Below are 23,782 nucleotides of genomic sequence, written 5' to 3'. Positions count from 1 at the left end.
CAACAATAAACGGACTGCATGCAGAGAAGGATTTGGAAAGGATATCGCCTTCGCATAACGCCATCCCGCCGTCCGCCCTGCTCACCCCATGCCACGCTGGCTAGCCTGTCCGGTCAGCTCAGCTTGGCTCGACAGATACATTGTTGTTGTCTACTGCTTGCTGCAAGCAAGCAAGGAAAAAAAGATAGCGCGTGCGTGAGATCGTCAATCACCCCAGATGCACGCAACAAGAACATTAGCAGAGTGTAACCACCCCGACGAGGCGTGGACGCGGCAGCAGCCCCCCACGTCGCCCTGCAGCTGTCCGTCGCGCAGAGTGCAGTGCATAGACGCAGCAAAGCAGCAGCAGCAGCCGTAGGGAACCGCCGACCAGAGCCTTTTCCCGTCGGCATGCCTTTTGCTTTTCGATCCGCAGCAAGGCCCCTTCGCGGCCCTGCTGCCGTGCTCACCTGCGATCGGCGGGTAGGTGAGTAATGGTGCATGAAGCCGCCGTCGTGTCCGGCATATTGGGAAGAAGGAAAGAAGACGAGAAAGGGTGTTGCCTGGGGGAGCTGCCGGAGGAGAAATCCGGGCCCACTCGCCCACTCGCGGGAATATTCAAAACGCCTCGCAGGCTCACTACAGTCAACGGGTGTACAACCGTCCAAAATGCCATCGATCGGGGTTTTGGTGCGACGCTGGCGTCGGTCTCGACACACGGCCGGCGGTACCGGGTATGCGGGAGAGACGGCGATCAAGAGGAGGTAAATCCGGCGCGAGGCGAGAGGCGAAAAAACGTGGAGAGATTGACACGGAGAGCACATGATGGTGGAGGGTGAGTTAGTAGTGAAGATCGCAGTCGGTGGTGGATCGTCGGCTCACGCTTCCTACTTCGGTCGCCCACCCCGTATCTCGCCTCGTTATTTTCGTCGTCGACACCCCGGCGTCCACAGCGTCGGTACCTCATGTGTTATGCCCCAATCCGCCACTATTGCGTGTGTAGATACGAGCCTCTCCTTTTCCCACATCGGCTGTCAAAGCGGACAAGCGCGCATGAACGAGCAGGCACCCCAGCTGGACCCTTTCGACAGCCACACGTCGCTATCAGCAGGGGCGGCACGCGATAACGCCTGCGGGTTCGCTCGACCGGCGTGGTGGGCGAACGCAAGCAATTGGGCGGCGGGCGTCAGCAGCGGTGGTGCGCGTCACCCAAGCATTGCGCCTGCGGCCTGCGGCCTCGGGGCAAGGCTGTCCTCTGCTCTGCTCTCCCCCGGCGGCGAGATAGCCCAAAAAGTAAAGAGGGGCAGCAGCATCGCAGCGCCGATCGGGGCCCCTGGCAGCGAGGGGAACCCTGGGTTGCGATGATGACCAGATGCTCGGTTGGCTTGGCCGCTAAACTGCCAAAAGTCAGGCCGCAGGGAGCTGTACCGGGGAGAGCGTGGTTGGCGCCTCGCGGGTTGACGTCGTTCTTTTTTGCCGAGCGAAAGAAGAAAAAACGCCCAAGACAAATCGAAACTTCGATTTGCCGTGCTGTTTTTGGTGCCGTGCCGGGGTCGCTTGCATGGTGTTGCGATCGTGAGGACGGGAATTCCGTCCGGACTTCTTACGTTAACTGCTGCAAACAAAAAAAGAAGCATGCGAAACGAGAGGTCCAACCACCTTGACCCGGTTGCTATGGTAAGGTAAGCAAACCGACCTCTTTATTTTTGTTTTCTGGTTGGTCTACCTCTGGTCCGGCGGCGCGATACGTAGCCTCACTGCGCTACGGAACGGGCGACGGACGAGACGGCGTTGCCGGAATGGCGTGAGGGCGGCCTGCCGGCTCCTGCGTGGTGCTAGTGATGCGAACGGGGAGGTGGTGCTGGCATCGGGGGCTCGCAGCCTTGGCGTAGGCACTGGGTGCAGATTTCGGCCGAGCCTCCGATGCTGCCTGTAGAGAAAGGAGTTCGAGCTGCTTATTTTCCTCGATCAGGTGCAGAAACTTGCTGCGGGAGAAGAGAGGGAGAAGGTGGTGGGTGGGGGCGGGTGAGATGGTGGTGGCAGAGCTCGAGGCAGAAAAAGTTCGGAAGCGAGACGCGCCACGGCAGCCTGCAGCAGCAACCAGCTCATGCTCTCGAGAAGAGCTGCGTTTGTCTCAGGATTTCTGTGCGAGCGGACGGCAACCTTCTCGCTGATGGCGCAAGGCAGACCTATGCAAGCCAGAAACTCTATCTTCGCAGTCATCCGGGGCCGTGCATGGCAAGCAGGCAACCAGGCTAATGTTTGCGAGCAATCACCACCAAGTCTGGTCACAGAGGCGGCGGCGCAGGCCTGCTTACTGCGCGGGGGAGGGTGGCCACGCCGGGGGAATGCCAGTCATGCGAACAAACGCCCACTGCCACTTTGGGCTGAGTCGAAGCACCACGAGGGCCACACACGCTGGAAACTGAGTATTTTCGATGACTTTCATTTGCTATCTGAATCCAAAGCAGCGAAGCCATGGCTGAAACCCCGTCATTCCTCCGCCGCGCTCCCGCCCGTCCCGAGCGACCGGGCCAACCCCGGTCTGCGTCATTCCTGTGACCCTCCTCTGCTCAACACCCGAGTTTGGTGGAGCTTCCAAATTTGACAAAGGAAAAAATTTTGTGATGCGATCGCTGCTTCGATGAAAACAGTGCGATGATGGTGATGAGGCGCACAGAGCCCCTCAGACAATTTCCTGAGAATCGTCGGGCGCGTTGTTGCTGCCCTGTCTCGCCCGGGCACCCCGGTTGCTGGTTGGGCCGCCGCTGCTCGTTGTCGGCTGGCCCGTGGCACCGGCCACTGTGCGCAACGGCGTCGCCGGTGGTGCCGGTGCCTGACCCCTCAAGTCGAAAATGTTTTGGGAGGTTCAAGGAATACCCCGTCGTTCGCCCCGCGCCTTGGCTCGTCCGGTGACGTAGTCGTGATCATCGTGAATGGTGATAGATGTGGTAAGAGGAAAGAAAAGACGTATCAAAGACATCTCTCGTGCGTGTGATTCGTTCATCGGTAGTAGCCGGAGTGACGGTGCTCGCGCATGTCCCGGTGCGAGGGCTCGCGCACCTCGATGTTGTACTTGGCGAAGTTGCGGCGCTGCTCCTCCATGTCGGACTCGTACAGGGAGCCACGCTTCGCGACGTTGATCACCGCCTGACGCGGCGAGGCGGGCCACTCGTACTGCTCGTGGTTGCCCTTCGGCCTCGGCGGGAGAGCAGGAGCCTGCTCAACCTGCACGGGCTGCACGGGCTTCTGGTTCTTGGTGCGCAGCGGGAGGCGCGGCGCGATGTGGTAGGAGCGGTCCATGCTGACGAACTGCCGGCGGTGCCTGATGCCGCGCTCGATGGCGCGCAGCAGGCCACGGGCCTCCTCGTACGTGGGCTGGATCTCGACGCGGACGACCTGGCGGTCCTCCTCCTCGGTGCTGTAGGCCTCGCCGTCGCGCTTCATGTAGAGGAAGTGCGCGACCTGCTGGGCCAGACGGTGGCCCTCGTCGCAGAGCTGGCGGCCGGAACGGTGGACGTCGTAGGGGTTGCGGCACTCGGCGCAGGCACGGGCGTGCATCTCGAAGTCGTAGAGAGCCCAGGACTCGGCGATGTTGGCGGGGCGCGAGATGCCAGTGACCTCGCCCTTGACGAAGCCGACCACACGCTCCTTGCGTGGGCCCGCCGGCTTGGTGACGACGGTAGGCATTGCGGATTGGCGGTGGATGGAAGGCATGGTGGTGAAGTTGGACTTCAGGCTGGGTTTAAGTAGCGGAGCCAAGGAGACTCGCATGGAGGTGGAGGGGTGTCGATGCAAAATGGGCCGGCCCGCTTGGTAGTGTTGGACCGGGTGTGAGTGTGAGTGTGATGGTGCTCTCGGGCCAGTGGCTGTTGGTGGGTCTGACTCGAGGAAATGAGGAGGGTCGTTTGGGCTTTTGTAGACGCGACTGATGGTGTGATAGTTCGGGACCCTTGGGCGCGGTCGTCCGGGAAATATATGTAGTAGGCGTAGGCATGTTTCTGAGGAGCATGGGTCTGGATGCCTGGCATGGCGTACGTATAGATTGACCAGGGTGCCTGGGGCGCACTACTGCACGGACTTGCATCGCCCTGTCCCCAGCCCTCGGCGCCGATCAGGCCTCTGCGCACCAAGCCTGCCGACCTGCTTGCTGCGCGCGCATGATGAAGCAGTGCGCCTCCCCCCTCCCCCCGAGCGCGCGCCACCAGCGCACGCGTTTGCCAGTCTACGCCTTGGCCAGCGCGCGCCCGTGATTGGCCCGCGCGGTGAGCAACGCCGTGACTGGTGCGCGGCGGCGACGTGACGATGACTGCGACACCGGCACCGGGCGCTGGAAGCAGCCGGCGGCCGCACGCGCCACGGGCAGCTGGTGGCCCGCACCGCCATCAAACGCAACCTTCTTGGGAAGTTTCGCCTCGGGTTTGGTCTGCTGGCGGCGTGGCGCGGTGGTGTTTGGAGATGGCAGCACGGCAGACGGTGTACGAGAGGTGCACCGGACGAGGCCTAGGGCTTACTGTGCCTGAAGCGGCATGGGCGGGGGTGCTAGCGCGTCGCGGGGGCGCTGGGTGGGCGATGAGTGGCTGCGGGCGAAGTTTTTCAAGAGCCAAGCTGACCGATGTGCTCAGCCTCTGCTTGTCGACGTCCAAGCCGGCTAGGGCTGCGGCCGAAGGCGTCCAGGCCTCAAGTTGCATGTTGAGACGCGAGACATTCCGCTCTGCGCCTGCTGTTGGGCTGTCGTTCGCACCAATCCTCCCGCCATGCTGGCAGGCACGGCAGCGCAGTCATTCGACAATTACTGACCGGCTGCAATGGACAGCGTGTTTCTGTGCGCCCGCAGGAGCCCGAGCTGCCGCTGCACCCCAGGGCCAGGGCCGGTCCGTCGTCAAACTCCACACGACCGTTCTGGAATTCGACCTCCCTGTGGCTGCAGCTACATGCTGCATCAGCTTGACCGGTTGCATCAGGGGTCCGCTCGATCGCAATCGGGGGCTGCAGACAGCCGGCATGCCGACCTGAGCATCATCATGGAATTTGCGCTTCTGGCAGCCTGTGGATGCGTGCTGCTGCACTGGCTGTGCGACCCGCGGCCGCGCTCGAGCAGTTGACTCAGCTCCGCCGTGTGCGCGTCCAATATCGCCATTCGCCGCGCCAAACTTAGTCCGCAATGCACACGAAAAGCAAGTCACGCAAAAATTTCCACGCATCTCACGCAGGTGCCCTGATCATCTATGGGGACGCTCTGGCCGCTGCAGCGCGGGAGCCGAGCGGATCCGTCTGCACGAGATGCGGGAGCGTTCGACGCGGTCCACGTATGTTTGCACAGCGCGTCGGTACATCTGAGAGGTCACTTTTCTGCTTAGTAGCCCTATGGCTCTCCCTTGACTCACCGGTGGGTATTGGCTTCTGCAGCCGCCATTCGCCTCTGCTCGACGAACCGGAAGCGCGGCTGGCTTCGCTCGGCCATCCCCGACTGACGCGACGAACACGTCTACGCGCCGCGTTCCCCAGCCTGCACGGGCCATGCACAGCCATGGCTCGCTAGCACCTGACGGCTGCGCCATCGCTTCAGCGAGCGTGCGGCTCAACTGACGTCAACCCGCTCATCTAAGCCTTACGCCGTTTCGTCGCTTCCAAGCTTGCCGTCCGCGCCCGGCGTTTCTGCCATTGCAACACCACCGCGGCCCATCGTCAGCCGTGGATCCACCCGCCAAGGTCACGCCCGTCCGCGTTGCCCGGGCGCAGTGTCTTCTGACGAGGCTTCTCGTTCGTGCAGCGCGTCTCCACAGTGTTTCTCGATCCAGCCTGCCAGCCTCCCTCTTCGTTCTAGCGACGTCACCCTTGCTCAAGCGTGTCGCTTCATCTGGAAGCGTCATCCCAACCCTCACCCCATTTCGCTGCGTCACCCGGAAATGACAATTCCATCCGCCCCGGCTCCATTTCTAATTTTCGAGGATTGCCCGTCTCCACTCGGCCTTCGTTCTGGAACTTCGCGAGGCGTGGCTCCAATCAATCCGATAAGGTTGCATCTCCACACTTCTCCACATTGTTCCGGCCGGTTCTCTGCCTAGTCCGCGGCCCGTCGCATCATCGACGACGCGATCGAGCCAGTGTGAAAATCTCCCGCGTTGAAACAAGCACCCTGCAAAACACTGACGGTTCCGCCGGCGCGGGTTGCCTCAGGCTGAGAGAACGTGGGCAGCACGCCGTGCAACCACTCAGCTAGGCCCGTATTCTCGCTTCATCCCGCCGTCACAACATCGTCTGCTGAAGACCGTGTAACGGCGACCGCGCCCGGTTTCGAGAGCGCCCGGTTTCAGACGGCGGCTTTCGTGCAACTTTGGGTTTTGTCAGCCTTTGCCTGCTGTCTGAGTCCCCGCAGCCCGACGCGTCTCGCGTGCGGCGTGTCACCCTCGCCAACACCTGGCCGGAGGGGGGGATGCAAACAGTCACAACCGGTCAGTAAGGCTCTGCGACGAAACCGGTCAGGACTTTGCGGCGGCTGATGAATCCAGCGAGGAGGATTCTGAGCATGCATGAGGAGGGGAAGTTGGGCGCCAGATGGCATGTTTGATGAAGTGGCAGCCCAACCACCCCGCGCCGTCTCCGGAACCACAACATTGCAATTTTTTCGGCCCTCGCTATGTCTTGCCCTGCTCCAAAGAATTTCCTTACGTCCGCTCCGTAGGCAGCAGCTTTCCTCTACGCGATCGGAGCGGGGTAGGCCGAATGCAATTCACATGCCTCGCCTCCTGGGCTCTTCGCACTGCAACACTGACATGGCAACAGAAACCAAGGAACCAGCGTGTAACCGCGGCCTTCGAGACCGTTGCTACCCCGCGTCCGAAATAAGCGATAATGGCTGTCGTCAGAGGAAGCTTCCATGACTGCTTCGATGGCAGCACGCGCGCTAAACGCCACGGCCTCATTGGGTGATGCATACTGCTGAGCGCAAGGCTGAAGCAACCCACATGGGCAGGACAAAACCCACATGGGTAGGCTGCAAGGTACGGGACGGTCCGTCAGGGCTGTGTTCTTTCCTTGTGCTCGACTCATAGGTTCGCACTCCTAGAAGATGACGCATCCCTTCGTATCCCGTGAGTTCGTTGGTTGGTCGGCGTGGTGACTGGCACGTTGGCTGGTTTGTTCGCGAACACAATCTTGCAGCATCCAGGGGCCGAGACTCGACACGCGAGATACCCGGGCAACGCACCACAAACATTGCTGCCTTCCTGAACGGAAACGTCTTCGGTCCCGTGACCTCGCCCGAGGTGCCGTCAATCACCACCCAATCCGTTCCGTTAGAGCTGAACGACTTTCCATCGCCGTGATTGGACAACGGTCCAGCACTGAACAGCTGGCCAGCCAACACAGTCTCGTGCCACATCTTTTCCTATTCCTGCTGTCCCGCTGTGCTCTTGGGTTCCATCTCGAGGTTCACTGACATCACGCTTTGTCCATCAGTGCAGTTTCAAGATTTGAGAGTCGGATGGTAGAAAGTTCTGTGGTTGGGTGATGATCATCACCGCGTTGCTGCTGGATGTAACCACGTGCCTTCGTGCCACACCCATGCCTTCCAGGCCTGTTTCGATAAGCGCCGCACCGCCGCACCGCCAACCACATCCAAGACCGCAATGCCCTGATGTCATTCGTCGATTCGTGTCACCCAATCCCAACCCTCCGACGACCAGTCCGCCAGCGAATAGAACGCTTTGACCAACGTTCGAGAACGCATTTTTTTTTCTTCATGTCGAAAAGGCGTGAGAGGACAGCGCAGCTCTGTAGTCACGTTTTTTTTTTCTCCGTCATCGGGGCCGTCGAAGAGGACAGCGTAGCTCTCTCGTCATCGTGGTCACGATTTTCGTTCCTCCGCCGCTCACTTTCTATTTTGGCGAATTCTCAGGGTCTCATGGCCTCCCCACCCAACTGTGCCCACACCGTCCCCGTCTGCCGGCTCCTCCCTCCTCAGGACCCCACAAGAAAATCAGATCAGTTCCCACACCTGTCCGCTCGCGCATCTGATGGAATCGTGATCCTCTGCTACTGACATCATGCCCCCCAGCCACACATCACGACTCGTCAATCATGAGGGTTTTCGACACCGATAGTCGAGCGGTGTGCGCGCGAGTCAGATGTATCCACTCGACGAAGCTTAACTGGCCCTCGGGAACCCTCAAAGGGCCATGGAAGGGCGAGGGCAGACGTCATTTGTTGTTTGCTTTTTTTTCTTTTCTTTGCTGTTTTTGTTTTGGTGGTTGCGTCATGGTTGTTGCGTTGGTTTCCGGGTGGTTGGAGTCGTGGTTGAGTTAGCAGCTTGCAGGCGGGTAAGTTGCGTTGGGCGTGACCGTTGCGTCAGAGAGAGAAAGGTGGAGGCTTCGCGCGCGGTTACAGTCGTCATCGTTGGTGCTGGATTGTTCCAGCGTTGTCGAGAGATGTGGGTGGGGACGCTGTTGTTTGTTGTTGTTGGTGCGTTGGGGCCGTTGCGATGCGGGTGCCGAGGGCGAGACAAAGCGCCTGCCCGTGCGTTTTTGGTCGGCTTGCTTATTTTTACGTATGGTCCTGCTTGGGTCGATGCTACAACTGTCCTTCTCTACGTTTGCGTTGATGGTTGCAATGTTGGGTGTGAAGAGCTCGATCATTTACTTGTGTGCTTTTGCCTAGTGATAGTAAGTGCTACAGTAGGTATGGGGAGGGTGCAGCAAACATTTTAAGACGTGAAAGCATTGCACCAACGGCTTCGATATCAAAGTGCGCCCTCAATGATTTTTGAGAGAAAAGAGTGCCGACATGGATTCTGATGCGAGTTCATGTACGGTATACATGTTATATTTGATGCCTGGCAATCAATCAGAGCATTTCACAATAGGACATACGAAGAACTAAGCGATGGGCTACCAAACCAACTCAGTATGAGCCCGTGTTGAACATTGTATTTTGATTTGATTTGAAACTTCAAACTTTCGCAATTGGCTATCCCTTCCGAGTTCCTGTAGACTACCACCCAAGGGTCTGGCCGAAAGCCTGGCCAGAGATGTTGCATGTTTGAATCTTGCTTTGAGGCTAATGCCAAGTGGTTGATATTTTGCAAATTGCATCTTTTCAACCAGCCTCATTGATCAGTGTCCATAAGGCCGGACCGCGAGTGAACGAAAAGCCGACTAAAGAGTATCCCTAAACGCCCATTGAGACTCCGATAAATTGCTGGGTGCTCTCGAAGGTCGGGCAGAACCGACGAGGCCCCGGAAACCGGCTAATTTGCCTTGGGTATCGAACATCTTTCTTCTTTGAATCACGCAAATTGCTCAGGTAGTCTCTCGACAGTATATCTTCCCTTCCCGACCGCGAGGAGAGGAACACCTGGTATCTTCCTTAGGCGCCGTCGTAGGTCCCTATCGTTAGTACCGACCAAATAGCAGCGATGCTTCTTGACAGTCTCAACAATGCAATCATCCGCATACGTCCCGGAATGCGAGCACTTCAATCTCTCCCACCGTTCATCCTTGGCCAGGCGCAGCGCCAGCCGGTACTTGTCACCCAACTTCTCAAGTTCTGCAATGGAGCATTCGGTAACGACGGGGACGCACTTGGCGAACAGCAGATCCATCAGGCCCGGCAGGACCTCGATCTTGGAGCGGACGGTGTGCGAGAAGAAGTTCGTGTCGAGCAGGACGTGGTACGGCGGGCCGAGCGCTTGGTTTGCTTGGAAGAACATGGCGGAGGGGGCTTGGGGGATGCGGCACACCACGGCGGCGCGGTCCGCGTCTTCTTGCTGCTGCTTGCTGGCCGCCGCCGACTTTGCCTGCAGCCGGCTGTCGCGAGCGCTTAGAACCCGTTTCACCTGGAATTGCGTCAGCTTGAGGCGGATTTTCTCGCGGCGGTGCGTGAAATGGTCACGGACCTGGGCGAACTTTCTTGTCTTCTTGACTTTACCCATCTTGTTATGTTGGAGGGGGGTGGGGAGTGAAGAGCGATAGGCCAAAGTCGCGAGGTTTCGGTGTTGCAGCTGGATAAATTTTTATGACTAAGCCGGGAATGTTCGGGGAATGGCTGCGGCGCGTCGACTACACCTCCGTGTCTACAATTGTACGACTCAAATGTTTCGGACATCATTTTTTCAGGAGGGCCGTACGCTCTGCCTTTTGATCGCTCGGAGATGGCGACAACCAAAACATTCGTTCGTCGCCAATTGACGTACAGCAACGCCACCTCCATTACGGCGTGTGAAGCAGCACCGCCATTCCCAAAGAACTTTGGTCTCACCTTACGCGCGCGTTTCGTGGCGGAACTCGCGACATCACGCCCGCGAACGCGTCTATCCACGCCACGTCCTGTTGGTGGCGCAATCACTCATGGTAGCCAGTCGAGTTGGTTTCTGCGCGCGAGCTCGCCATCCCATCACTCGTTTCGGCAACGCTCTACCGCGACGCAGGAGAACGTCCAACGTGAACCAAGTCAGGAAGACATCGAACTCGCAAATCACCCGGAGCCCTCTCCGCGGCTAGACCCAGCGTGGCAGCTGGTGCTCGATTTGGCGATACATCAGGAACAAAACGTGTTCATCACGGGTCCAGCGAGGTCCGGCAAGTCATGTCTCCTGCGGGAGTTCGTCCAGTTGCTGGATGCCAAGTACAGCCAGGAGAAGGTTGTTGTGGCTGCATCTACAGGCCTTGCACACAGCATCGGCGGCACAAACATCCATGACTTCACCAGCAGCGGTATCAAAGGGCTGATTGCGCACATCCACAAACACCCAACAAAACTTGAACGCTGGCGGACAGTCAAAGCCCTCGTCGTCGACGACATCTCCATGATCCCTGCCAAGCTTCTCGACGCGCTCGACGAAATTGCCAGGAAGGTGCGGATGGACGACCGGCCGTTCGGAGGAATCCAGCTCATCCTCGGCGGAGACTTTTGCCAGATCCCACCAGAATTGCGGGACGAGTATAGCGGCAAGCCGCAGTTCTGCTTCCAAGCCGAGTCGTGGAGGAAAGCCATGATACATACGGTTGGCTTGACTGAGGTTTTCGGAGAGGACCCATCATTCGCCAACATGCTGAGAGATATATGGCAGGGCGTCGTCTCAAAAAAGATGAGCTCCAGGCTTAAACAGCTGGACAGGCCTCTAAAGTCACCCGACGACGATGACGGCCCAGAGCCTGTCTCGCTGTTAATTCAACGCAATAAAGCAGACCGTGAGAACACAAGGCGACTAGACCTGATCGAAAGCACAGCCCACACGTACGTTGCCGAGGAAGGCGGGAAGGTCGCGGATTCAGACACGCGCGCAAAGCTGCTGTCCTCCTGCCCACCCCCGGGGGTTCTTGACCTGAAGGAAGGCGCACAAGTCATGCTCATCAAGGATCTTGACTACGGGCTCGTGAGCGGCTCCGTGGGCCGCGTCGTCGGTTTCGCGGACGAGCAAGCCTTCTCGCAGCAATGGAGCGGCGACGAAGGCAAACAGCGTTTCAAGTGAGTAAATATAAACAGTTTAAGCCATTCTGAATCTCGGTTTGCAATTTCTAGATCTCAAATTGATTTAACACTAGTTTAACCAAATGATTTACACGTAACTAACAACGATTTAATAAGGATTTAGTAAGGATTATTATTAGATGGGTCGATTTTCGGGTGGCGTATATAGTGACGCATACTATATATACTTAATATAAGATACTCTTTCTAGCTCTCTTATTTGCTCTTTTATAAGTATTCTTAGTTAGATAGGTCTTTATTACTTATAGAAAGAGACTACTACGCGCTTTAATACTATTACTTTCTTTTTATAAATACGTAAAGAACTTATTTTACTTACTTATAAACCTGACGATTTAGTAAATCGAGGATTAATGTGGTTTGAATTGCGAAATTATTTCAGATTGAAATTTTGATTTACTCACTGGAAACCCTGAAGGCAAAGGCAATGGCGCCCAGAAATCACGCCACCACAAGAAGGAAAAAGACAGGTCGCAGCTCTACCCAGTCGTCCGCTTCTTCCAGAAGCCCGCAAAAAGCGACGGCACGACGGCGACGCGGGTGGTGCTGTGCCGGCCTGCGCAGTGGACTATCAACGAGAAAGCGAAGTTGTCGACGCGCATACAGGTGCCGCTCGTGCTGGCGTATGCGCTCGCCGTCGAGCAGACAGTGGGCCGCACGATCGAGCCGGTGAATTTGAACCTGCTTCAAGGCTGGAGCGAAAACCGGCGAGGCATCGCGTACTGCGCGCTGTCGCGGGCGACCGGGTTTAAAGCGCTGCGGTTGCGGAACTTCGAGGCGACCAAGATCAGAGCGCACCCGGATGTGAGGGCGTTCTATGACGGTCTGAACCTGCCGAAGGAGACTATCAGCCACCGGCCCCCAAGACTATTGATAGGTGAGTCTGTCTCATTAGAACTCTTTGCTGCTGCCTTATTAACAGCCTTCATTAGCTTCCGAGTGGAGGCCCTCGGCATTACAGGTGGTTGAGAGCTATGACACGTTCCAGCGCACCAATTTACTCCGTCGGATTCGCGAACTGTTCGCAAGAGAGCTCAAGACAAACCCTCAGCTCACCAAGCCTTACTATAGAATCCAAACTAGCTTATCAGACGTGGTTCGGAAGGCTCAAAAGAGCCTTTGGGTGGAATACATCAGCTCACAACTGACTGTCACGGACCTAGATGAGTCAGGTACTCAGCAGAACTCTCCAACAAACGAGGCAGCATCCGGAATCAGGCCACGGACAGAGTCTCCGATATCTGCTTCCCCGACTGGAGAAATTTCTGATCCGTTTACTTTTAAGGCTCCACGGAATATAGACGATGATAGCGCAACCCGGAACGAGATGAAATAGGGTCGCAGCCTCTCGGATCGATAGCGGAATAGAAACGGTTCTAGCTAAAGATTCCGTTTTAGTTTATTTTTGTTGCACAATGTACTGTAGCAGCGCCGTAGTTAGCTTAGTCACCTGAGCAGGGTATAAAGGCGCCACCCACTCAGTCCTCATGCCACTCATCCAGTGACGACAATACTACCTCGTTTTCCATCACCCAGTGCAACATTAGTTTAACAAAAGTTATAAAAAGTTTTATATATTATTATACTAAATAATAAAGAAATAAAGAGTAACTTTAAAGCTTCGTAAAAAAGTTTACTATTATACTAACTATCTCAAAGATATTTCTAGAAGGTAGAGCTGTAATAGTAATATAGTACAGTGGTAGAAAGAGACGTGTTTTAAACTTATACTCTATACCATTAAGTTTGAGTCGTAATCAACTTTACGGGAGACATAGATGCCGTTTTCGGGGACCATGTGGCGCTGACTCTCCGAGTCGCTGATGCTGGGCTCGGAGTGGTTGCCCTTCACGCGATGCTCGCAGGTAGTAGAGACGGTTCCGCCTTTAATGTTGCGCATCTCAAAGTTGTCGTTATCGTCATCGTCGTCGTCGTCGATTGTGTTGTGGCGGCTGCGCTTGCTGTCGCCGAACCGCTCAGAGTCGGGGGTCTGGTACGCGGCGACAGTCCAGGTGGCCTTGGCTTCCTTGTCGTCCTTCTGGAGGGTACGCGTCATCTGGAGAGTGTAAGTGGAAGAAGTATAGGCAAAAAAGCACAGATAGAGACATACGTAAAAGAGAAGCATCGCATTGGCGAAGATATCGACGCCGCAGGATGCTAGGCAGAGCCAGCCGGGGGCGTCGATCATGATCAACATCACCAGGTTGGAGATGGTGGCGATGACGGAGCCAACAGAGGTCCACATGGACTTGATGGCGAGCGTGCGGAGCTTGGGATTTGTGAACTGGTTCCTGAAGAGGGGAACGACGAACATAGCGAGGAGATAGACTAGGGAGTGTCAGAATTTGACGGAGCTGAAAAGAGCAGGAGAGCGTACAGTTGACGAAGACGTCGAGGGACATGAGAGGGATCAGGGCCCACCACTGCCATCCAAATATACAGACACCATCCCCTCGAAGATCATAGATGCGACCAGTCTCCAGCAGGATGAAGACGGTGAGCCAGCACGCCATCAGGAGGAAATTGAAGCGGTAGTGCCAAGACTTAAGGCGGATTCCACCGCCGCGGACGATGAAGGCACGTTCCATAAGACTGTAGTCAAGTCAGCTGTCGAACGATTCAATAAGGGGCGAGTATCCTACAAAAGGTAGACGCCAAGCTTAGTCGTGGTGTAGAACCAGGTGCAGAGGAAGATGCCGCGCGAACACTCGCTGATGCCTTGGCTCAAGCCAACTCCGAGGTTGAGCACACCTCCGACAAAGATGTAGCACCAGCTGGCAGCGAGAGCGATGAGGATGGTGATCTTAGAGTAGGACATTTCCCACTATAGACGCGTGTCAGCAGAGAGCCTCGAGCAGATGGATCACGAAACGTACTCTGCTCATGGCGCGGATGGTTTTGACAAGCGGGAAGCGAGAAGACACCATGACGGACATCAGCGACAGGGCAATCAGATATCCAACGGTGACGCCGATCTGGACATCGTGGTTCGGAAACCAGGGCACGTCGTTTAGTCTCTCGTAGACCATGGTGGGTAATGCTTGTCGAGGGTCTCTGTAGGGGTTATTAGAGGGCGAGGAGCTGTAAGGGCGATGAAGCTGAAAGAAGTGCCTGCGCAACACAGGTTAAATAAGAGGTAACAACTTCTAGGGGCTTGCGGCTAACGGAGTTAGTGTTGTAGAAGCTGGTGGAAGCTGGGGAAGGTTCCTCCCCGGGATGGCCCCAGCCGGAGGATCTGAATCCCATTGTGAATAGTCGATCCAGCGGGGACGGGACGTAGCGCACTCGTTCCTACACGGCTGGTGGCCGCTACGTTGATGGGCGGAGTTGCGAAGAGGCTTAGGTAGTTCAGGGGGAAGGTGACATCGACTTAGTAGTGCTGTAGCCGGTGCAGCACGATCAAGCCACGGCCTTCTGAAGCATCTTATCGGTGCCGGCTATGTTTTTCCGATCACTGCACCTACTGCAAAGTGTTTGCTCAGCTAACGAATCTAACTGAATTCAATCCTCCCGCATAAGACGAGGACGGTCCAACTCGAGCCGGGCTATTATCGTCGCCGCCGCCATATATCGAATGCATGTACTGTGACATCAACCCGACAACTGTGTAGCTGTTGTAGTGGGTGACAGCCAATGGGCGGCACTAACAGCTTGGAATCATGTCGCTCAGAACGGTTGAGAAGTCGAAAAACAACGCGGACAGCTAGAGAGCACTGGACATGCTGCGGAACCATGAACAGGGGAGACTAGAATCCTGTGACCGACGATGCTGAGGTGCGGGAGGAAATCCAGATCTAAGGAAGCGCTAAGCTTCTTGCTAACCTAGATCACCACGTAAGCCGCTGGCCACAGGTCCGTGCGAAGGTCATCCGTGGGACTCGGGAAATCGAGATTCGCCGCAGAAGGATCGTAATCTTTACTAGGGGTATAGCTTTGCATCGCACTGTATAGTAGGGGCTGTCGTAGAGTGCTGATATACTGATGTTGCGATGCCTAAGGCTAAATGAAACGAAAATAGAGCGCTAGACTTTCCTGCGGGTAGCTAAGGGCTAGGTCTCGGCTTATAGAGATGGCTGCGAGGCTTATCTCCGGATGCAGCCTGGGCTCTGCTATATAACTATACAAGATGGGGCCTAGTATCTTGACGGGCGGGCGTTTAGCGTTTCCGGCAGACGCTATGGCGTTGTATACTAGCTCCTGGACTAGACTCCGCCCGGCAGGTCGGGCCGTCGTGCTCTAGCTTGCGGTAGCTCTTCACATGCCGGTGACATTTTAAGTAATTGACACTCACCGTAATAGAAATAAATGGCGCTGGCTTTGCTTTAATTGAGACCAATTTCTTATCAGCGCTCCACAGTGCGCGTCGTTATGCGACATATAGGGGAGCCAGGAGCCTTCACTACAGGCCCAGAACGTTCCCGGAGAATAATTCTGCCCACGCGGGGTGAGGTTCAGCGGCGTGTCACCAGATCGCGGCGGGCCCGACGTGGGCAAGATAGCTTCAGACTAGACTAAGCAGCCTCCGTCTACGTTCTTTATCGTCTCGACGAAGCACGCCGTGTTAATAATTAACGTCGTGACCCGTACAATCTCTTGATAGTAATCCAACCTCTTGCTCTGAACCCGCTTTGGACCGTATCAGATAGCGGGAAATAGTCAGGTAGTAGAAGATCTGAATATCTTGACGCAAGACTGCCCTCTACGAAGCAGCTGCCATCTTCTTCCTAAGCATCAAATCCTCCCTCTCCCGCACAACGGCCGCCATTCCCTCATTTCCGATCCCTTCAAACCCCTCAGCAACACCCTTCCGATCCCCTTCGCCCATCTCCTGGCTCATCTTCCACTTCCCCGCCACGCTCGTAATCTCCACCTCAATACCCACAATGGCCTTTTTCTTCATGTTAACAAACGCCTCCGGCGCATCATCCACCTCCCAAGGCCGCGCGAACCCCATGATGCTCGTCTCGCACATGCGCGACAGATCCGCCATCTGCGTGTCCAGAAACGCCTGCGTCACGTCGCTCTTGGCGTCGAGGTATAGCTTGAGCTTGCCGTAGACTTGCACTGCGCTGTAGTTCCACGTCGGCACCACCTTGCCAGTTGTTGGCTTCGTCGCCGTGTAGAACTTCGGCGTGACGTAGTGCTGCGATGGCCCGTTGAAGAGGATCAGCACGTCCTGCTCCAGCACCTGCGGCTGTCCGCCAGCAGGCTGCATTGTCTCTGTCATGGCTTTGACTTGTGGGTTCGCTCGCGCCATGTGGGCGCGCAGTATGCCCAGGGGCTTGTCGGAGGGGGAGGACGATGAGTCATCGGGAACGTCGAGGACGAACGGGAGGTGGCTGGCCTGGAGGACGGGGAAGGCTTGCGTCGGCGAGTGGATGGCTGTGGTGAGGAGGCCGAGGGGGTTGGCGCGGATGAAGGCGTGGAGGGTGGGGAGGTCGTGTTCGGCGTGGATGGCTGGGAGGAACATGGTGGCGACGGACGGGTCGAGTGGGACTGCGGCGGTGCGTTCGTGTCGCTTTGAGGGGGTGTTCAGGGCTGAGTTGACCGCTGGGCAGCTCGTTGTGTCAATGGGACGTGGCTGTACAAGGGGAAGAATGTAGTTCCTTACGTTGCAATGCTGATGGGTCTGCCTGATGAAAAGAGGCATTCGGGAGCATGGGGGGTTCGCAATATATGCACTCTGAAAACAATTGTATGACTCCCACGGGCCGAGCAGCTTTTTGCCCTGTCCTTGAGCTAGAGGATTCTGGACCCAATCAAGTCAACAGTATTAGCTAAGAACCATAACACGGTCCACCATTGAGACTTCTGCCGTGGTCGGCAGTGATGTCTTAGGACCTTTGAAGTGTATCTCCGCGGAAATGGAATTGACAGTTAGCTGGAACGCTTTTCATTGGATCCGGGCGTCAATGGCGGCGTTTAGGGGTTGCACAAGGATGGGTAAGCTAGATGCGTGAGGTCTGCCTTAGCGCCGGTAGAGCTTCTCGGTACAATGATGGTCTCCAGTCGGTTGGCCTGTGCAAAAGAGTCTGATGAAGGATTCGGGGGCTTGAAAGAGGGGATCATTTTGTTCGATATTGTGAAGAATGAAACAATCTGCGCGTTTACGTGTCGGCCAGTCTGATCTCCGGCGTTGATCCAAGTGGCTCTAGATGCCACGGCCACGTAGCCTGCTTTCCTTGCTTTGTTACGGTATTGCATACCTTGCTACTTTCTTGAAGATCGTAAGTTTCAGCTGAGTTGCGAAGGAAACTGGAGTCTACCTACACGGTGTTGCTTCACATTCCCTGTTGGCTGTCGCAATTGATAACCCTCTTATGTCCCCAGCTTGTCACCGTATCTCACAACCCTTATTTCCTTCTATTCTCTGCTCTGAGCATTGACGACGCAACTTCTTCCCTGACTGGGCCTCACACCAACGCCATTCCGTCATAACTTATGTACGCTACATGGGCTGCTACTCTACCAGCCAGTCGGCCTACGAAGAGAAGAGAGAGGGATACATGATGGTCACCCTTCGATGGGCTCTCCGTTCTCGGATCGGCTTAGCCTACCTTTGGTCTAGTGCTTGTCCCGCCGCTTTACGCAACCAAATCTGCCTATTGGTATGCCTTGCTTGCCTTCCTGTGTTTGTACCCGCTGCGCCTTTTTCTGTGCGGGGGTTCAGTCCTTCCGGTGGCAAAGTTAATATGCTCTCCTGTTTGATGACTCATGGCCGCACCTAGATCACTCGTCGAACCCTAAACGATCATGCGGAGCTCTAAATAGGGACTTTCCGTTAAAAGAAAGTCCATCCGAAGGGCGGATCATGAATCTCGGATCATTAAGCTCGGCGCCATCGACGGACGCTTGGCTTTATTCCTACGCGCTCCCAGCCGATGACCTACGAATGCATAAGTCCTAAGTCCTAAGTCCGATACCGAGCTCTTCAGCACGTAACAATCGTAACTATCATCACCACATCTTCCCTCGAACCAGCCCAGCTTCCTTTAGGATATTGAGAAATCTGCTTGTAAAGGATTCTTAGAGAAGGAAACCTGCTTAATGTATGTCATTTATGAAGGACACATAATCGTCTAGACTCATGACTTAGTTTTGTACAGGTTTACTTTCTTAACAAAAGTGCCACCGCCGCGTGCCTACTTCCTCAAGAGTGCATTAGATGGCTAGCTTCATCATGTCTGCTATCACTGTGTGATGCAAGAGCTCCTGGCGAGACGGTTGTGTCAAGCGCTAAAATTATCAATGGTTCGGCTCGGAGTTCAAGAGATAATTAATGACGCGAGCGGATCGTATTCTATTAAGCACATGGACAAAAAACTTGGTAGTCCGGATGTGGCGTTGAGGCTTTAGCACACACCGAATCTGTGACTCATCTAAAGTCGCCTTCATGGCGTAAGCGATGTGTCACGCACGCACTCGTTCTATTTCAATTCTAGAAGAAATGCACGTTAGCTGTAGGGTCGAGCTCTGGCGCCGTTGACGCCGGCTCCTGTATTTTGCGGTTATATCCGGGGTTAAGCAGATGCTACAAAATCCTATGGATGCCAATTCTCCGCGGAGATACCTTGTGGTACGCCAGCACTATGGATGTCTCCTGGCGTAGTTAGTTTCCACGCAAAACGTGCTATTTAACCTACCAGCCATTGCAAGCATCCAGCCTTCCAAACAACAAAGTTCCGAGAAAGTCACCCAGATCAACACAATCCGAACCCCCTCTCACCATCCTCTCCCACAACCAAACAACTTCAAACCCCCTCCCCCAGAACTATGGGATCCCTCCCCCCCACCACCGACCTCATCCTCACCGACCGCGGCGGCATCATCGAAAACACACACGCCATCCACGCCGCCATCGTCTCCAGCAGCGGTACGCTCCTCTACTCCGTCGGCAACCCCCATCGCCTCACCCTCGCCCGCTCCGCCGCCAAACCCGCCCAGGCCCTCGCCATCCTCGAGACGGGCGCCTTCGACCAGTACAACTTCTCCGCCGCCGACCTCGCCCTCGTTTGTTCCTCGCACAGCAGCGAGGAGCGGCACATCTCCCGCGCCCGAGACATGCTGGAGCGCGTTGGTGGAGGCAGTATAAGCGAGAGCGATCTGCGCTGCGGCGGGCACCCCGCGCTGTCGGAGGCGGTGAACAGGGAGTGGGTTAAGAAGGACTTCGTGCCGGGGCCGCTGTGCAATAACTGCTCGGGGAAGCACGTCGGGATGCTGGCGGGGGCGAAGGCCCTCGCTGGCGGTGCTGGCGACTGGGCGGCTACGTACCATCTGCCTGACAGCCCGATGCAGCTGCGCGTCAGGGAGTGCGTCGCGGACATGTGTGGCTTGCCGGCGGAGCAGGTCGCGTGGGCGGTCGATGGGTGTAACTTGCCGGCGCTGGCGTGCCCGCTGCGGTGCTTGGCGCGGAACTATGCCCTTGTTGCGGAGGCGGCGGATGTGGTGAGGAGAGAGGGTCCCGAGGAGGAGGAGGATGAGGAGGAGAAGGCGTCTTCCCGGGCGAAGGCTATGGGGCGCATTTTCGACGCTATGGTCAAGCATCCGGAGATGGTTGCCGGGGAAGGAAGGTTCTGCACCGTTCTGATGGAGGCGTTTGGGGATACTGTGATTGGCAAGCTTGGGGCTGATGCGTGTTATGGGGTTGGCGTACGGGCTTCGGGGCGGAGAGGTGCTCTTGGCATTGCGGTCAAGATAGAGGATGGGAATGAGGAGATTCTTTATGCTGCGGCGGCTGAAATTCTTGAGCAACTGCAGATTGGCACCGTAGATATGCGCCAGAAGTTGGCGAGCTTTCATCATCTAGAACGAGTGAATACTGCGGGTGCTGTTACCGGTAAAGTCTCCTTTCAATTCAAGGTACGAGCTGTCAGTGATGGGTAGCCATTTACACGATTAGACCAATTAGACCACTTAGCTGTTATTATAGCAATAAGAGAAAGTCTTAATTTATAGTTTCGTTGAAGTTTTACTACGCTTTAAACACGGTGGTTCTGGTGCAGAGGTTGGGTGGGGTTGAGTCCTCAGAGTTGGACTTGGGGCGATTAACGAAAAATAGTTGGGTCTGGTGATTTCCCCCTTTGACAGCTGTAGCGCGAAAGTGTTCCGACGGCTGCTTGGCCTCTCCTTGTTCTCGGGCCCAAGGCGTCATGTTAGTGAGACGGCACTACTATCGTCCCCCCAATGGCGCCGCCGCCTCGCTAATACGAGAACTCTGGTGTCCAGGCCAAGCCTAAGCTAGCAGGCAATTGCTACCTTACTCCCAGATATCGTATGAGCAGCTAGTCTTGGCCACCACCGCTGAACTTCAGCTCCGTGCGCGCCATGTCTGATGAAGGTAATAATGGCAACATGGCCTGCTGTGCTTACAGACGGGCCCGCCCGACTGTTGCCGTCCTTGGGCTGCTGCGCTGTCTCATGTGGGGCTAAAACATGTTTTTGGATCATGACAAGGGGAGAAAAACAGACAGCGGACCACCGAAGATAGCAAATGCTCTGCGAGGTTCGCAGGGTTCGACGAGCTGAGGTGCTGACAGCCAGGGTTTCCCCCACTTCATGACTCCGATTGGTGACCCACCCTGGACTGCGATACAGGTTTGTCATCATCGGAAAGCCAATCGATAGTCTGCACCTCCGAGCTGAATGGGTTTTTATAGACAAGGTCATATCTCGTGTTACACGGATGTATTGCATGTGGGGTCCAAGACCGTGCCAGGCTTCAAGGCCCAGATCATGCACTATATTTTCTGCGCTTTCCATCATATCGGAATGGAATTGCACCGTCAATTTCAACATCTACCATTGTCGATCTCATTGCCAGCTCAGAATCCCTCTACACTGTCCGGACGGGAGTCTGGACAGACTGGAGTCATGGCTCTGTGTTCGGGGCGACACTCACCCTGAGACGTGACGACACCAACCTGCTCATCGCTTTTATTGCATTATTTGTCACTGTCGTGGGTACCCGTGCCTGGCGAATCTGTTGTTTTGGTCTCCATCAAGCCCTTTCGTCTGCGCAGCCTCGAGATGGTCTTTACCATCAGCTTCAGGCCACACTCCGGAACGCTTCCAACGTTACCTCTGCACTCGTCACCCTCTTTCAACTCTCCTGGGCGTGGCGCGGCCTTGCGCAAGGTTGGAAACGGCGACTACTACCCGTTCTAGCCTTCGCAGTTCTGTTCTTTGCCGCTTTTGCGCTCGCCAGCGGCTTCTCTTCCCGGATAGCTGCCAATAGTGAGGCTCTGATCTCGAGCCCTCATTGCGGCTGGCTTGACTATAGCCTCAACACGAACAGCTCGGACCTCCAGAGCATTTTCATACCGTACACCTATCGAGACGTTTTCACATCAGCAAACTACGCTCAGCAGTGTTACGCATCGAACTCAACAGGCGTCTTAGCTTGCAGCACCTTCGTCAAGAAGAGACTGCCCGTGAAGGTCGTGACGAACGCTAGCTGCCCTTTCGAACAAGAAATTTGCAAGAGCAATGACAGAAACCTGCTCCTCGATACCGGCTACTTGGACAGCCATGAAGACTTTGGTCTCAATTCTCCGCCTGATCAGAGGTTTGAATACAGAAACGTGCTGCACTGCGCACCTTTAGTGACAGCCGGCCGCACCAGTACTTGGAACCTTTCCAGTGACAGGTCTTACACGAGATACGACTACGGTCCAGCAGTACTCCAACCTGGCAATTTTACTTATCAATACTCAAACGACTTTTTCTGGGAATCCACTCAAACACGTTTCACGGCGGCAGCAACAGACTACGATATAGGGTCAGTTTTTCCCAGAGAGATCAAAAGACATTCGCTGACATATATCAAGTTCTGCAAGAGCACTTCAAGTGAACGGCTCAATACTGACAAACATTTCAACCTTCGAACCGACGCCTGCCCTCCACCGAAAAGACGCAAACATCTACATCTTCTTCCTCTCCGCCAACCGCATCATCTTCAGCGCGCCCACCACCGACGACTGGTACAGCGCGACGACGCTTCAGGGCTACATCCAACACGCATCCGTAGTCGGAAAGGAAGCAGTCTACCGCCAAGACGAAGTCGCGTCCCCGCTAGCCTGCACCGACCAAGAGCAGTTCTGCGACACGAGCCTCCCCGCCGACCGTCAGCAATGCACGCCGCTGACGAGCTCCAACGACGCGCGGACGCAGGCTGGAGCTCTTCTCGACGGCGGCGACACGGCGTCGGCCAACCGCTTCGACTGGTTCAAGTCCACCATCTTGAACAAGCCCAGCCCGTACGGCATCGTGCAGAACCTGGGCACCGCCGCGCTGCTGTCCAGGAGCAGCCTCGGCGTCGGCATACAGCGGCCGCTGCCGACGAACCAGTGGCAGCTGGACGTGACGCGTTGGTTCGAGACGAGCTTGGCGTCCATCCAAGGGCTCTTCCTCGACACGGCGACGGGGCCGTCGGACAGCAGGATGCTGCAGTGGGTGCACAGCCCGGCGAACGCAGAAGAACGGACCCTGTGTCACAGCCAGGTACGTCCTTCCCCTCCCCCTCCCCCAGCCCACCACCCACCACTAACACCCCCACAGAAAATCCTCAGCACAGCATACATATCCTTCTCCCTCTTCGGCCTCAGCCTCATCCTCGTCCTCGGCACGCTCACCATCATCGCCTCCGCCGTCCTCGAGCCCGTCGCCGGCTACGTCCAGCGCCGCCGCGGCTGGAAGGATTACGCAAGGCTAGAGTGGTGCACCAACGAGACGCTCCAGCTGCAGCGCCTCGCCCACGAGGAGCTCGGCGTCGGGACGTGGTCGCACGCGCTCGACGCCGTGCCGCGGACGGCCAAGGGCGAAGTGCTTGCTGTGCTGGATTGGGAGGGGGGTGATAGGGAGCATCCGCGCTTGCTGGCGGTTGAGAAGGGTGAGGATGCTGCGGTGGTGGTGGTGGTCGAGGGGGAGGAGGGGGAGGGGGAGGCGAAGACACCTGCGGTCAATGAGGAGGAGCGGCGTGGGTCGGAGGAGGGCGGTAGTCAGGGGAGTGACGGAGCATCATCGGTGTCTTCTGTGGAAAGTTCGCAGGTTTGAATTAGTGGTTGCATTATTTCAGTGTTTAAGGACCTAAAGGCTAACTGCTCGGAAGGCTCGGGTACGGGGCGCGCCGAGGGGACAGAGGACACATGGGAAATAGTCACTCACCCGCTGAATACGGCTCCGGGAGCTGAGGCCTTACGAGTCATGATCGGCGTGCGGGAGACGCTATGTAGAACCGAGATAGGAATTGAATAACTTGAATACGCCACCAAACCCGGAATAATACCAGAGAAAGCTCTTATTTGAGTCTATCTCA

General features: G+C 56.1%; 6 protein-coding genes across 6 annotated transcripts; 2 read left to right on the top strand and 4 right to left on the bottom strand.

Annotated features, from left to right (window-relative positions):
* Positions 1-2,982: 2,982 nt before the first annotated feature.
* On the bottom strand, positions 2,983-3,753 carry LTHEOB_8105 (Macro domain containing protein 1; the record flags this gene model as incomplete). Its single annotated transcript, XM_035517546.1, has 1 exon — positions 2,983-3,753. One exon carries the CDS (start codon positions 3,751-3,753, stop codon positions 2,983-2,985), a length of 771 nt encoding a protein of 256 aa, XP_035370652.1.
* Positions 3,754-9,265: 5,512 nt separating this feature from the next.
* Positions 9,266-9,910, bottom strand: LTHEOB_8104 (rRNA-processing protein fcf1; the record flags this gene model as incomplete). Its single annotated transcript, XM_035517545.1, has 2 exons — positions 9,266-9,814; positions 9,875-9,910. 2 exons carry the CDS (start codon positions 9,908-9,910, stop codon positions 9,266-9,268), a joined length of 585 nt encoding a protein of 194 aa, XP_035370651.1.
* Positions 9,911-10,129: 219 nt separating this feature from the next.
* On the top strand, positions 10,130-12,438 carry LTHEOB_8103 (DNA helicase PIF1 ATP-dependent; the record flags this gene model as incomplete). Its single annotated transcript, XM_035517544.1, has 4 exons — positions 10,130-10,150; positions 10,406-11,445; positions 11,940-12,346; positions 12,392-12,438. The coding sequence occupies 4 exons, from the start codon at positions 10,130-10,132 to the stop codon at positions 12,436-12,438; spliced, it is 1,515 nt and encodes a 504-aa protein (XP_035370650.1).
* A 763-nt stretch (positions 12,439-13,201) lies between these two features.
* On the bottom strand, positions 13,202-14,498 carry LTHEOB_8102 (Transmembrane protein; the record flags this gene model as incomplete). Its single annotated transcript, XM_035517543.1, has 5 exons — positions 13,202-13,525; positions 13,580-13,797; positions 13,847-14,061; positions 14,112-14,293; positions 14,346-14,498. The coding sequence occupies 5 exons, from the start codon at positions 14,496-14,498 to the stop codon at positions 13,202-13,204; spliced, it is 1,092 nt and encodes a 363-aa protein (XP_035370649.1).
* A 1,670-nt stretch (positions 14,499-16,168) lies between these two features.
* Positions 16,169-16,939, bottom strand: LTHEOB_8101 (Transcriptional regulator; the record flags this gene model as incomplete). Its single annotated transcript, XM_035517542.1, has 1 exon — positions 16,169-16,939. One exon carries the CDS (start codon positions 16,937-16,939, stop codon positions 16,169-16,171), a length of 771 nt encoding a protein of 256 aa, XP_035370648.1.
* Positions 16,940-19,242: 2,303 nt separating this feature from the next.
* On the top strand, positions 19,243-23,520 carry LTHEOB_8100 (L-asparaginase ii protein; the record flags this gene model as incomplete). Its single annotated transcript, XM_035517541.1, has 6 exons — positions 19,243-20,328; positions 21,519-21,603; positions 21,694-22,033; positions 22,115-22,246; positions 22,296-22,968; positions 23,026-23,520. The coding sequence occupies 6 exons, from the start codon at positions 19,243-19,245 to the stop codon at positions 23,518-23,520; spliced, it is 2,811 nt and encodes a 936-aa protein (XP_035370647.1).
* Between the last annotated feature and the right edge of the window lie 262 nt (positions 23,521-23,782).

Source organism: Lasiodiplodia theobromae, assembly GCF_012971845.1.
Source record: "Lasiodiplodia theobromae strain AM2As chromosome Unknown scaffold_25, whole genome shotgun sequence".
Classification (NCBI taxonomy): Eukaryota; Fungi; Ascomycota; class Dothideomycetes; order Botryosphaeriales; family Botryosphaeriaceae; genus Lasiodiplodia; species Lasiodiplodia theobromae.
The sequence above is the reverse complement of the archived record's forward strand: the minus strand, read 5'-3'. Positions and strand labels throughout refer to the sequence as shown.